We start from the raw sequence: 14,293 nt of genomic DNA on the forward strand, positions 1-14,293 counted from the left end.
GGGGGGGGGGGGCGTCAAAGCTAAACATCCTATGACGCACCAAGAGTCATCTGGGCCAAAATGTCAATCGCGCCAAGGTAGAGAAAATCTACAATGGCCACAAGCGACTGCGGAGCATTTCAGACTTGGCTATGTGACTGGGGTTCTACATTTTTAATTTTATTTCATATAATTAATTTAAATTTGAATTTTAGAATAACAAATTTTGAGACTAAAACAAACAAGACTGGAATTCAAATTTAAACAGCCATGTGTGTCTTGGACAGTGCAGCTACAGAGAACGTGCATAAATAGAAAATAAAGGTCTTGTTTCCCATGTATTTCCACTTAAAGGAACCAAGTATCTAGAAGGAAAAGAAAGATTCTAAGGCTTAGGATTGGGGGGAAAATGAGCATAAATAAAAGCATAAGAGGGAACAGCCATGCAGCTCGAGGACAGAGGCCCAGGCACCACACAGGTGAGCACAAGAGGAAATCACAGGAAAAGCGCCCCTTCCAGAATCACAGGCAACTCACTCTTGCAGGGTCTCCACCCCCTTCTCCTTGTACTGCAGCTCTTGCTTCATCTGGGTCAGCTCTCGTTTTAATCTGGAAAGCTAAAGACAAATTACATTTTTTTTTCCAAAAAAAAGCTGCGGTGAAAATGATTTCCACAGTTGTTAGCATTGTCATCTAAGTTCCTGATTAGCTTACAACCCACTGGATCATCTATCCTGTCCGTGAATTTCCAACCACGGGCACACACAGCAGCCATCCTGGAAGAAGTGCCTCGCTTAGACACAAAAATCCCAGATCACTGGCAGGTTCCTGGCTCTGTGGAACCCGCAACTGTTTTCTTTTTCAAGACAGTGATTTACACATTACAATCGGCACACTCCGTAATACTTTTGTCATCTTCCCTCTACTTACTATTTAGATCCCACACGTGAAACGCTGTTGCTAAAAGCACGCTGTCCCACTAGGCTAAGTCAATCCCCTGGAGTGCTTACTTCAGCACATTCTGCCCCCACTTCAGGCCTGTGTAAGACTCAGGGGCTGGGCCTGGCAGCTCATGTGTTTCATCAACTCCCCAGGTGTTTTCTCAGGTGTGCTCGACTTTGAGAACCACTGCACTAAAACAGACACCTTTTTCGGGAAGGAGACACTGGAAGAGGAGGCTTCGTTTCCAAGCTGTCTCCCGTGCTTTGCTGCAAATGCAACAAAACCGTCCCCCTCTCATACAACCAAGACGGGGGCTGAGGGGTGAAACAGGGTGGCACATAAAGAATTCCAGGGTCACTGGGAAGGAGCATCAGAACCTTCTGGTCAAATGCCACTTCAGGAAGGACTTCCCTGGGAATACGGCAACCAGGGAAGGCCAGCAGATGCTAAAGCTGCCAAGGGTCAAGGCTGGCAACCCACTAATAGAGGGAAGCAGTCCTTTGAGATCAGGGCCTAGAGTCACCAAATCTTTCCAAATTGGGCGGGAAGAGCCTAGCTCTATGGAAAACACAGAAGGATACAGGCCATTTTTTGTTAGATGGGCTGTGTTTTAAAGAGAAACTCCCCCCCATTAGAAAAAGGTGAAGAGTAAAACCAAATGTAATAATAATCCACAAAATTGAAAATTTAACCAAAATATGAGTGTTAGACACACTGACCACCATTAAATGAACCACGATAAGTAATATTACATAAAAATACATATGGGGCTTCTACTTGTGAAAGCACTCATTTTACTCACCCTATCCCGACGGCTTGCTATTTCTGCTTTAATTTGGTATGGGTCGTACTTTGTATTTGCTGAATATCCAGAGAAGGCTAAACAGAAGGAAAATATTTTATTTTATAATGGATCCTTTAAAATAAGTAAATACACATAGACAGAAACTTCTGAATCAATAATTAATTCTAAGTCTGCAATTTACAAGTTGGCCCCGGCTCATAAGGAATTAACATTTCACATCCTCAAATCTTGATGTCTGATTTCTACATGAGGCCTTTCTACGTGAGTCCACATGGGAAAATACATGGCTGTCGGTAAACCAAAACTCTGTGTTCACTCCGACTACAAAATTACTAGGGTTAAAAGCCACAGATACACTTGGCGGGGGTGGGGGGGTGTGATTATGGCATATGGAAAACTGCTCTTACTATGGAAGTGACTGTCCATACAGTATGAATCCATTTTGACTTTCTTTGCAAATGCATACACACACAGGTGCCACTAGAAGGACAGAACCAAGAGTTAACGGCGGTTATTCTCAATGGTTTCATCACAGAAGATTTCATTTCTATTTTCTTCATATCTGTATTCTCCAGATGAACCATTTTTGACCTAAGAAAGAAACAACTACTAAAGACTTAGAAAAATGAAAAAGACAACTTTCTAGTAATGTGCCAATCTCCGGCAGGCTTGAGAAAGAGCTTTCTTCCGAGTGTGTGTTTGGGGCAGCACCCCCACTTTTCTGCCAGCGGCTTGTTTTGCTGCGTGTTTAGCTCCAACACGCCACACAGCTAAGTGCTTCCCTCCCCAGCGCCGCACGCAGGGTTCAAACTCTTCCACCAGCCACAGCTTCGTGAGTGTGAAAGTCAGTACGTGCGGCGAACGGACACGAAGGGCTGTTGAGCTGTGTGCTGAGCAGTTAGCCAACTGCTGTCGGCGCAGACTGNTGAGAGCCTCTGCCGGCGTTTCAGCAGCTCGAGCACTTGGCGGCTGCTTCTCATTGCTATCGCCCTGTTCACCTCTCCGCATTGCTTTTTCTTGATGCTTCCGTCTCCTTTCTCTGAGGCTCCAGAACTGTCAGCCTGTGCGCTGCAGGGACCTGGTCTAGTTCGGCCCTAGCTGGTGGGGCGCTCCCCTGTCTTCACCTGCGGCCACCCCACACTGCTATGATCTGCCTCTGGGTCACAGACAGTAACTTCACCTGCTCAGAAGACCCATCTGCAGTGCCAGCATCGTTCCTTGACTCCTTTGATCTGGGTACTGAAGGGTGACTGTCACTCAGATAACTAGGTGCCAACGGCTAGAAACGAGTTCTAAATCATTTCCTGACTTTGTAACAGGATGGCTCAAAGTCATCAAGCGGCTTATACAGCAAGACTGTTTAATAGCCTCAACTAGAACTACATCCGAAGTTAATCTGAGTAGTTCGGATAGCTCTTTAGAAAACAGTTCTATAAAAAATTTACTATTGAAGTCCCTATCAGTCAGAATTTCAAACCATTAGAATCTACTAGAAATAAGTATTGGGAGGAGCTAAGCATTTGCCAACTTTATCTCAAATGTTCTTATATTTAGAATTGTAATCTCTCGAAGACATGGAGTAAATTATTTTTAAAATATAATTCTTTCTTAGACGAAGAATATCTACTTTCAAACCCTACAGCTTCCATCTTGACAGACTCTTTGGCTTCATTTAAGATCAATACTGAAAGCCACACCTCATACAAAGCCCGTAAGAGTCAGAAATCATTTCTGTAAAATCTTCACATTAAACTCCTGGGACTTAAAAGTTTCCCGGACCTGAGCCGAAGGGACCCGGATACGAAGCCCATGAGCCTAGGGCTTGCTGACTCCTCACTTCCCCGTGTGTCACCCTGCATTTGAGGAAGACAATGCCAACAGTTATCACCTGGGATTGTTCTCATTTGGGGTAGAAAGAAACCGCATCACCCAAGCCCAGGGAAGTTAACTGCAATGTCAAACAGCAGTAACCATGGTCTGAAATCGTTGCCACAAAACTCCCAAGCGATTTCATAGGGAAAATGAGCAGAGAGACTTGAAATAACAGGATACAGCTGGACAAACACAAAGCAACCTGTCCCCCAGTTCTCCCTCCTAGCTAACGGGACCCTGAGCTTGTCGGGGATGCACATCTCCCGGGAGACTCAGCATGTACCCGGTCCTGGAGGGAGGGCCTGACAGCCACGGCTGCACCGAGCGCCGAATCCACCCCACCGCTGGACTACTCTGTTATGGGACAACAGATGTCCTTTGTCCGGGTCCATGGGAGTTAGTCTTTTCTGTTACGTACAACTGAAATCATCCTAAATGATAGAATAGGTTTTACCTATGTAGACGGCATTCACGTTAGCTTTGCTACAGTCTCTAGAATTGAAAAATTCCAGGACTGGGAGGAGGGAAAAGGCAACCCAAGTACCTAAAACAGCGAGGGCATTTATCTTCAAATACTAAGGAGAGTTGTGAACCCTGGTGTAACTTTTAATAATATAAGTCAACTTATACAAACTCTTAGCTCCTTACATCTGCCGGTAAGTCTAATGTAACCCATTTCTGGAGTCCTGAGGAATACCTCCAGGACTCCAATTTTCACGGCACACACTCCACAACATTTTAAAAAAAAGACACGTCTCCAATCTCAAGGTTTGTGATTAATATTAGACTTCCACCTCTAAAGCTTTCTTGTCTCTTTAAGACTTGAGTGGGCACCACTATTAAACAGCTTTAGGAGTCCACTCAGGGATACGGTAGTGCTTTGAGGGAGGTAAGAACAAGGTTATGGTCAAGGGGTGCCTGGGTGGCGCAGTCGTTAAGCGTCTGCCTTTGGCTCAGGGCGTGATCCCGGCGTTCTAGGATCGAGCCCCACATTAGGCTCCTCCACTGGGAGCCTGCTTCTTCCTCTCCCACTACCCCTGCTTGTGTTGCCTCTCTCACTGGCTGTCTCTCTGTCAAAATAAATAAATAAAATCTTTAAAAAAAAAAAAAAAGAACAAGGTTATGGTCTAGTTGGACCACAGCAACGTAAACTATTAGACCTTCCTATTAGGAGGTGCCGTTCACATTTACTTCATCTAGTCTCATAAAGTCTGTGTGAGAGTGGGGTGCCTGAGTGGCTCAGTGGGTTGGGCATCCAACTCTTGATTTCACTCAGGTCATGATGTTGGGGTTGTGGGATCGAGCCCCACATCAGGCTCCGTGCTCAGCATGGAGCCTGCTTGGGATTCTGTCTCTCTCTCCCTCTCACTTTCCCCCACCCCCCCACCTGCGCTCACTCGTCTCTCTATCCCTAAAATAAAATAAATAAATCTTTAAAAAAAAATCTTTGTGAGAGACGATGATGACGTTCCCCCACCTGACAAAGAGTAAGTTTGTAGTGACTCGATCTACATCAGTCAAAAAGGGACTTCTGTGGGCCAGCTGCCCAAGATTCTTTAATCAGATCAGCTTTCCCACCGGGAGAAGGCACGGACCTCCAGCTCCCCAGTGCCGACTGTCCGACAGGTGAACGTGACCTGTGTTTTTAGCACTCGAGATGTTGCAGACCCCAGTACTTACTATGGATTTCGATTTTATGGGGTACTGAAAAGGGAAAACATGTACGCTCATGTGTCTGTCTCCGCCTCCCTGTTTCTCTGTTCCACACAGACCTCCTCTGTGCCGTGAGAACCTGAGATCACCTGACGGGGACAGCATGATTTAAAAGATCAGCAGTCCTTCTCCAAAGACGTCCTCTGGGCAGACTGCTCCTTAGGACCAGGTATGCACCTCCAGGCACCAGCACTGTAGGGAGGTGCTCAAGGAAGCCAAGAGAACTCTGGCAGAAAGGATGGCAAGCCCTGACAGTTCCCGTGCTGACAGGTACTAATTACCAGAGCAGCGACAAAGGCACGCATGTCAATAACCCAGGCCAACAGAGGGCGTGACATTTGTTTTTAAAGGCACCATAAGCAAAGGAAGAAACAAATCAAACGAGCCCACTCAGAGGTGACCTACAGAAGTAACACAAGATGCCAACAAATGTTCTCTAGGGTGGACTAGGGGATTATCTCTCAAGGGACATGTATGCTCTGCAATCACCTTCCAGATCGAGTCTTGCCAACTAATACCTGTGAAAAACACTGCGTGATCCATTTTTCTCCTGCCAGCTCCAACATGCTTGCATGAAGGGAAACAAAAGGTTGAATGGACGGACTGTGGCCATTACCCTAACCTAGACAGCAGAGGAGAAACCCTCTACGGGATAACCAGGGGAAGACAGTCTTTGTGGGATGGGCTTAAAGCCTCAAAGAATGCTGGCAAAACTGATAACTGATAAGGTCAAGCTTCACCACCACCTAACCCAGGAATTCAGGGTGGGTCAGCACTTTTTCACGGGAGGTTTGGCCAACTCTCCCAACCACCCAAAGATACTTTTGGTGCAGACATCTGGTAGTTTCTAGGAGCCAGGATAACAAAGTCATATTCATGCTGGAAGAGGCCATCACAAGTCAATCTAGACTAGTGGATTCCCAACTCTGGGAATCACCTGGGAAGCCTTACAAAAAAATGTCTGGCCCCACCCAAAGTCAATTAGATCCCAATCTCTGCGAGTGGGGCCCAGGCAGCAGTTTTTAAAAGCCCCTCAGGAGATTATACCCTGTAGCCAGGGTTCAGAACTACTGGTGTAGACCAGGGGTTGGGAAACTTTGTCTGCAAAGGGCCAGATAGTAAATAACTTTTGGCTTTGTGGGCCACAGTCTCTGTCCCAACTCCACAACTCTGCTGTTGGAGCTATATAGACTATAGGTAAATGAGTGGATGTGGCTGTGTTCCAATAATACTTTATTTATAAACAGCCAGAGTGGACAAGATTCAGCCCGAGGCCATACATAATTTGCTGACCTGTGGATTAGACTATAATTTACCCTGCAAACGGTCACACACTTCATCCGAATGCATCCGGAAGCTAAAGTTTCTCAAGAAGACTGAACGATTAGCTCCAGAAAAAAAGCTTCTGACAGAACAAATGTATTCAATGAAAACGGCAAAGAGAAGAACACATTACAATGAAGAAAGCAGGGAAACTTCTTCTAGATGAGGAATCAATTCATTCTTCACCCAGAGATAATTATGCTCACTGTATGAAATAAATGCATGGAATTGGAGACAAATTTTAACATAAATTAAAAAAAAAAAAAAGACCTCCCTCTTTCTACCTCTAGATATGAGCCACGTTAACAATTTAATGCAGTTCCTCCTCGTTTTTCTTTCTCCTTCATGGTGGGGGATAACACACATAAAGAAAAGTGTACAAAACCATGACTTAAAGCAAAGCAAATACAAATGTAACCACCCAGGTCAAGAAACACAAAGGTCTCCAATTGTCAGGTAGTACTTTCAGTTTTCAATTTTTCTTGTAATCCTGAAGGCTGCAATAAATTCCTTCACTACAACGATTTTAATAAAACTCCTTTGCCAGCAACACAACACAACACAACACGTGAAGAAAGCAGGAGAAAACTACAAAACGGAGCTGCAGAGAAGCAGCGGGGGAGCATCAGAGAGAGTGCGTCCACCACCGTGCTGTACAGAGCATAAAACAGGCCTGGGTACCGAGCAGCCCCCAGAAATAAAGCAGAGTAGGGTTCTTAGTCTCTCGGGGACATGTACGCTCAAATCCAGCCAGCATCTGAATCTGCTTTGCTCAGGGACAAAAAGAAGGTCAAGGCCTGGATATTCTTAGATACCAGATGGCCCAATATTGACACAAAATCTTTTCTCTCCAGTGAATGGAGTTTTATTCTGGCGATTTCCATAACTCACGGAGAAATCTGTGAAGGGTGTGGGAGAGATGCACATCCCTTCCTCCCACCCTCCCCCGTACTCCTCTGCTCCAATATTAAAAATGGCTGTTTTCGTTAATTCCTCTGTTCCACCCTCCCCCGTACTCCTCTGCTCCAATATTAAAAATGGCTGTTTTCGTTAATTCCTCTGTTCCACCCTCCCCCGTACTCCTCTGCTCCAATATTAAAAATGGCTGTTTTCGTTAATTCCTCTGTTCCACCCTCCCCCGTACTCCTCTGCTCCAATATTAAAAATGGCTATAAATCGTGTCCCCGACGTTTAGTATATACCAACAGCACGTGCTAAATAAGTATCTGTTGGAACCTAAATGAATACTTTGGCAATCCTACCACAGGCCACAAAAAATAGATAGTGCTCTGCCTTCCACTTGTCCCTTTTAGTGTTGCAAAACTGCCAGACGACTTGTCCATTTATAATCGGTCTCTATTTCCAGATAACCTGAACAATGGGAGGAGGCAAGATGTTTCAAAAACACAATTAGCTCTTTTGCGCTGCCTCCCCCAAAGTCTAGGAAACAGTACAGAGCACTGAAGGCCACATAACACAAACAGATCTCGGTTCAAGTCCAAGTTCTACCATTTACTGGGTATGTAACCTTGAAGAAGTAACTTAGCCTTCCCAATATCATTTCTCATGTGTACAACAAAGACAGCATCATGTACCTCAGAATGTTGCAATCCTAACAATGCAGAGATAATAACACTAGCCCACTGAACACTGGCTCTTTTTGCTTCAAGTCACTGCCGATGAAGGAAGTAATGGGAAATAAGTCCAAATGTTATTCTGTTCCCAGTACCAGAGCACTGAGACGCCTCCCTGCTTTAGACGACTAGCCCCGACAGCAATCTGGGCTGTGTGAGAACGCTGTGGCCACAGAGAGTTCCTTTGAGTCATCTAACAGAGTTTTCCTCATTGTAATTGGTAGTTCAGGTTAAGTGGCAAGCTGAAAGAGCTTGCTCAGAACCCTAGGGACAGCAGCAACCTGGTAAAGCACCTAGACTAAGTCCTAGATTCCATTCGGAGTCTTTTCCCAGATGAGCCAATAGGCCCCGGCAAAACCCACTGGCATCTCCAGTCCTTCATGAAAACAGGAGGCCCAATCTGGCCCCTGAGGCCACTTACACAAGTGGATGCAGAGACTGCGTCTACAGAGACTTCTAGCATGTCGGGAGTCCGATGAGCGTGTCGGAATCTCAAGTCAACACTACAGAGTCAGGTGCTTCCTCTGCTAAAGGCTTCCTCATGCACCACTCAGGACAGCATCTGGAGTATCGCTTTTCTACTGGGCAGTCATTAAACTCTACAGAGCACAGGAAGGAATATAACTGAGTGCCAACTCCCTACTTGCCCAAACGTCAAGGAAGAGAAAAGCCCATGGTAATATAAACACTGATGCTGAGGGATGTCCCAGCATTAAAGGACTACAAGTTCTCAGGGCTCTTCATCTGCGGGCTCAGCTTTGCCCCGGGACTCCTCCTCCCTCGCTTCTCCCAGGGCTGGATGTGGAATCCAACAGGGTGCTCGAAGGTCCTCCTATCCCTGCATCCTCAAGCGCTCAGGTCCTGAGCCCCCACCTTCCCTGCAACCGAAGTCTTGGCTGCACACGTAAAAGGCAATCTTCCCTTGAGGCAATTTTTCTTTTCAATCATTGTCAAGAAACTTCCTGCCAAATTTTTCTGATATGTCTTCCTCCCACTCCGTTCTTAGAAAAACCGACTGGAGATCCTTTGGAGACCTAACCAAACCCAACCATGGGACAGATAAGGTCACTAAAGGCTACTGGGAACAAACATTCTATTAGGGTTGAATCTCACAAGATTGCCAATATTCAGACCTTTTTAAGCTACAAAAATAACAACTTCATATGGCTCAACCTAGCTTCTAACAAGTAACTTTCTAAAAGGCTTAAAATCGCTAGCCATGTGCTCTCAGAAACAGCTATAAGCCACTGCTGCAGCGAGGTGTGACCTCGAGGTACCAAGTCCATGGGCTTCTAATTCTATGAGGCCACTGAGAGAGACCATATGCTGGGCCATAAGTCATCTTGGTAGATTCCCAAAGACTGAAATCTTCTATGTGTAGTTTCTGACCACAATGGAATTCAATTAGAAATCAACAACATGACATCTTTTAAAAGTCCGAACAACCTACTTTTAAAGGACCCAAGGGTCAAAAAAGAAACTACAAAGGACATGAGAAACCATCTTGAATTGACTGAAAAAATACCAACACTTGTGGCATGTAGTTAAAGTTGCACTTAATGAAGAATTCATACCTTTAGAGGTTACGTGAAAAAGTAAGAAAGCTCTAAAATCAATGATCTAAATTTCTACTTTAGGAAGCTAGAAAAGGAAGAACAGAGTAAAGCCAAACTAAGAAGCAGGAAGAAAATAATAAAGAAGAGAAATCGATAAACTAGAAATGGACAAGAAATAGGAAAAGAAAAAAAAAACCCGGGGCGCCTGGGTGGCACAGCGGTTAAGCGTCTGCCTTCGGCTCAGGGCGTGATCCTGGCGTTATGGGATCGAGCCCCACATCAGGCTCCTCCACTAGGAGCCTGCTTCTTCCTCTCCCACTCCCCCTGCTTGTGTTCCCTCTCTCTCTGGCTGTTTCTAACTCTGTCAAATTAATAAATAAAATCTTAAAAAAAAAAAAAAAACCCAAAAGCCAGTTTATTATAAAGATAAATACAATCAATAAAGGCTTAGCTACACTGATTAAGGGGAAAAAAGACACAAATTATTAATTTCAGTAATGAAAGACAAGACACAACCTCGGAGTGTCTACATATTTAAAAAATGGTAAGGGACTTCTACGAACAACTTTATAAACTTGACAACTGAGATCAGCAGTCAGCAAATTCCCTGCAGGCCAAATCAAGCTTGTTACCTGTGTTTACACTTTCATCAGAGCAAGCCACACACATTGGTTTATGTATTGTCTCTGGCTGCTTTTGTACTATGAAGACAGGTTGAGTAGTTGCAATGGAGACCATATGGCCCACAAAGCCTAAAGTGTTTACTATCTAACACTTGATAAAAAAAAAGTTTACTGACTTTTGGATTAGATGAAATAGACAAATTCTTTGAAACACACAAAAACTAAAATTGATTCAAGAAGAAACAGAACATCTGAATAGCCTTGTATCTATTAAAGATACTGAATTTATAGTTACGAACATTCCCACAAGGAACTCAAGGTCCAGATGGCTTTTCTGGTGAATTCTATCAAGTTCTATCAAATACCAATCCCACAGAAACTCTTTCTGGAAAGAGAGGAGGAGGGAACGCTTCCCAATTCATTCTGTGAGGCCTGATACCAACATCAGAGAAAGATAGTATTAAGAAACTCTGGAGATAAGAAACCAGCCTCTAAAAATTAGCACTGAGCTGACCATTGCATTCTGATGGACAGTTAAAACAAAAACCAAAAACCAAAAAAATCTAGTAGATATCAATATTTGAAGAACAAGAGATAAGACGACCTGGAAACAATGTACCATTATACCCAAATCCTGACCTTCTCTCAGGGCACGTGATAGCAGCACTCTCTTCAATTCCTGTTACAGAGGGGACGCCCCACCCCTCTCCTCCCCACAGCCTGCAAAGGCGTATTCACCTTCAACAGCAGTTGCAATAAAAAACAACTATGGCCCCTTGGCCTTAACTCCGTTCTGACTTGCAACACAGAATAAAGCTCTGACCGTGTCTTTAATGCTCAAGGCTGTGTCACCAGAGGCAAATACCTGGCAACGTGGCAGTCATGTCACAGGTAAGTCTCTCTACGTCTCAACTAGACTGAGGCTGTTGTGACACAAAACTTAGCGGCAGCACCTCCACACATTCTTCCCAAGCTCACTGGCACCCACACCAGTCGCGGCCCTGTGCACCTGTGGTGGGCTATTAAGTGTGACAACTCTGTTAGGAGGGGACAGGCTCCAGCGGTGACTGACTGTGTCGGTAACAACATGCTTTGGTTTCTGAGACTGGACCGGGTTCCCTGAATACCTGAGCACCTGCTGAGTACTCATGAAATGGAGGCCCACATCCAGCAGCCTCGAAAACTAAGAGGGATTCCTTCTGAGAACATCAGCGTGCATCCGTCTAACTGAGTGTGGGGGAAGCCCTTGTCTGCACTGACAAACATGAGACGTGAGGTGGTTTCGTGTCGCTACCGGAAACTCGCTTGTTGATTTTCTCCCTTCCCCACGTGAACGGAAGGTCTTGAGGGCAGGGACGTCTGCACTCTTGGGCTCCACTGCCTCATGGTGCCTAGCCACAAGGCAGGCACTTGATAAATACTCGCTAAAGGATGACACCTGACTCCAGAGCAAAACACTGACTCCTAACAGTACGCAGTTAGAAACTAGGAAGCGGGCTTGCCTGAGTCAAGTTCAGTGTTTGCAGGTAACCTAGTGGAGAGCTGGCTTCTAAAGTCATGCGTGTGAACCCCGGGAGGCAGTGAACTCACAGCTAGCGTAGGAGCGGCTGTCGTCCTCGCACATTCTGTGCAGCTGCTGGTACTCCTCCTGAGCCAGCTCGAACCGCTGCTGCTTAATCTGGTAGATCTCTTTCTTGGCATTGAGAGCCTCCTGGGCCACAACTAAATATTCCTTCAGCATCCGTTCCTGCTCCCGCCGCCACTGTTCTCTGGGATCCTCAATCTGGGTAAGCTCTGAAATGAAAAGAGTAAGAACGTAAGGGACTTAGAAGTAAACTCTTTAGGCTGACCAACAGTCATGCACTTATGCGACTAGTCAATGTGAAAATTAATTAATTGCCAGGATGCACATTATGGAAGCATCGATGTAACGAAGCTTCCTGTAGCGCGGAACACCTTCTGTTCACATGGCCACAGTCGAGATGAGAAGAAAACTCTCGGGACATGAAAAGGCTGGCTGGAGGGGGCTGAAGACGATGCCACACAATTTTTCACACTGGTGGAGACGTAACCAAATGCGCTCGTCAGAGTCAACCCGACGGCTCTTCCCAACCTCCTTCTCGCTGACTTCTTTGGCTCAGGATGCCCTCTGCTCCGGCTTGCTTGCCTTCCCCTTGCCTCCGCACCACACCTGCGGCCCTTCTGCGATGCTTGTGAACTTCCTCATCTCCCACCTATAAATTCTCCCCTTTTCCACTCCGGCTTTCTCACTCTACAAGGGAGGCTCATGCCTCCCTCTGGCTCCAGCCTCTCTCCTGGGCTTCCATTTTTCTTCCAACTGTCCCCTAAATGCATCTCCACCTGGACGGACCCAGAGTAATTCTGAGTTGTTCGTCCAAAGCAGAACTCACTGTCACACGGCGTCCTTTTACTACGCAAACCAGAAGCACACAGTGACACTGCAATCACGTGCTTCTCCTTCTGCCTCCGCTCTCGAAGTGAGAGGCATCAGCTGGATCTACCCACTTAGCCACCCTGGGACTCACCCTCAGAGAATGCCTGCTCTTCTCCCTCACCCAGAATATTCCATGGGTCATCAAGAACTGGTGATTCCTGCCCCTAGATATAATAATGAGTGAGAACATACCCTTCATTCCCCCTCCCCTAAGTTCACTCAGATCCTCATGACCTCCCCTCCAAAACTACGCAGGCTTCCTGTCTCATTCCGCCAAGAGCCATGCTTAGTGCGTTCACCAAAGCCACCTTCCTACCTCTGCTTTTAAAGCAATGATGTAGGAGTCCCAAAACTAACTCACCAGCTTCATGTCTACTTTCTTTTTTTTTTTTAAGATTCCATTTATTTATTTGAAAGAAAGCGAAAGCGATAGAAATCACAGAGGCAGAGGGAGAAGCAGACTCCCCACTGAGCAGGGAGCCTGACACGGGGCTCGATCCCAGGACCCTGGCATCATGACCTGAGCCGAAGGCAGACGCTTCACCCACTGAGCCACCCAGGTGCCCCTCATTTCTACTTTCTGTCCTTGCTCCAGGATGAATTTTTCCAAAGTGCTGCTGCTTCTCTGCTTTTCTGCCCACCAGAAAACCCTACCATCTCCCAAGTCCCTTTGTGAAAGCGCCTCCTTTTTGAAGCCTCCTTGTCCCCTGCAAGCACAAACGCCTCTACGCGATGGGCAGGACTGCAGTTCCTAACGCTGGGCACATAACTGCTTCCATGTCTCTCTTTCCCCCAACTAAACTTCAAGCCCTCAAAGGCAGGCGTAGGGCCTCAGTCAGCATTCTCTTCTCAGGACCTTGCAGCCATCCGAAAGCCAGAAGCAATCGGTAACCGCTGACTCCAAGTGCACCGAACACGGAACAGACAGGCAGTCTGCTCCACAGGCAGAGGACTACGGCCCCGAAAGCTGATCCTGAGACTGAGGAGGCAGACTGAGCAAACGGGCCCCACACCCAGACGCAGAGAAGGCTCCCCTCCTTCACTGCAACAGATCTCCTAAGGGAGATTTCAACACAAGTGGTTGCCTCCATGAAGTAAAACCTGCGAAGCCCTGTTCCTGTTCCAAACTTAGAGACCCCAGGCTATGGTGGCTGTTTTCACGATGACATTTTGGTAAATGCGTGCAGGCTGCTGGTAGCCAAAACAAAATAAGGGAGAGCGCAGAGAAGTGCTGGCCAAATTCCCCCAACCCAAATTCTACATAAATATGCAATATACTACATGTTAACTAACCAAAATTTAAATAAAAATTTGAAAACAAAGAAAGAAAGAAAGAAAGAGAGAGAGAGAGAGAAAGGAAGGGAAGGGAAGGGAAGGGAAGGGAAGGGAAG

General features: G+C 46.0%; 1 protein-coding gene across 1 annotated transcript in view; it reads right to left on the reverse strand.

Moving 5' to 3' along the window:
• The window catches only part of WWC3 (WWC family member 3), an 81,696-nt gene that overhangs the window by 63,857 nt on the left and 3,546 nt on the right, over nucleotides 1-14,293 (reverse strand). The window contains exons 2-4 of the mRNA XM_040634598.1: nucleotides 12,038-12,241; nucleotides 1,724-1,800; nucleotides 517-596 (exon numbers count right to left, since the gene is read on the reverse strand). Coding sequence (XP_040490532.1) covers nucleotides 517-596; nucleotides 1,724-1,800; nucleotides 12,038-12,241 — 361 coding nt within the window. The remainder of the gene's footprint in view (nucleotides 1-516; nucleotides 597-1,723; nucleotides 1,801-12,037; nucleotides 12,242-14,293) is intronic.

The sequence above is a fragment of the Ursus maritimus genome (assembly GCF_017311325.1).
Source record: "Ursus maritimus isolate PB19 chromosome X unlocalized genomic scaffold, ASM1731132v1 scaffold_X1, whole genome shotgun sequence".
In the NCBI taxonomy this organism is placed as follows: Eukaryota; Metazoa; Chordata; class Mammalia; order Carnivora; family Ursidae; genus Ursus; species Ursus maritimus.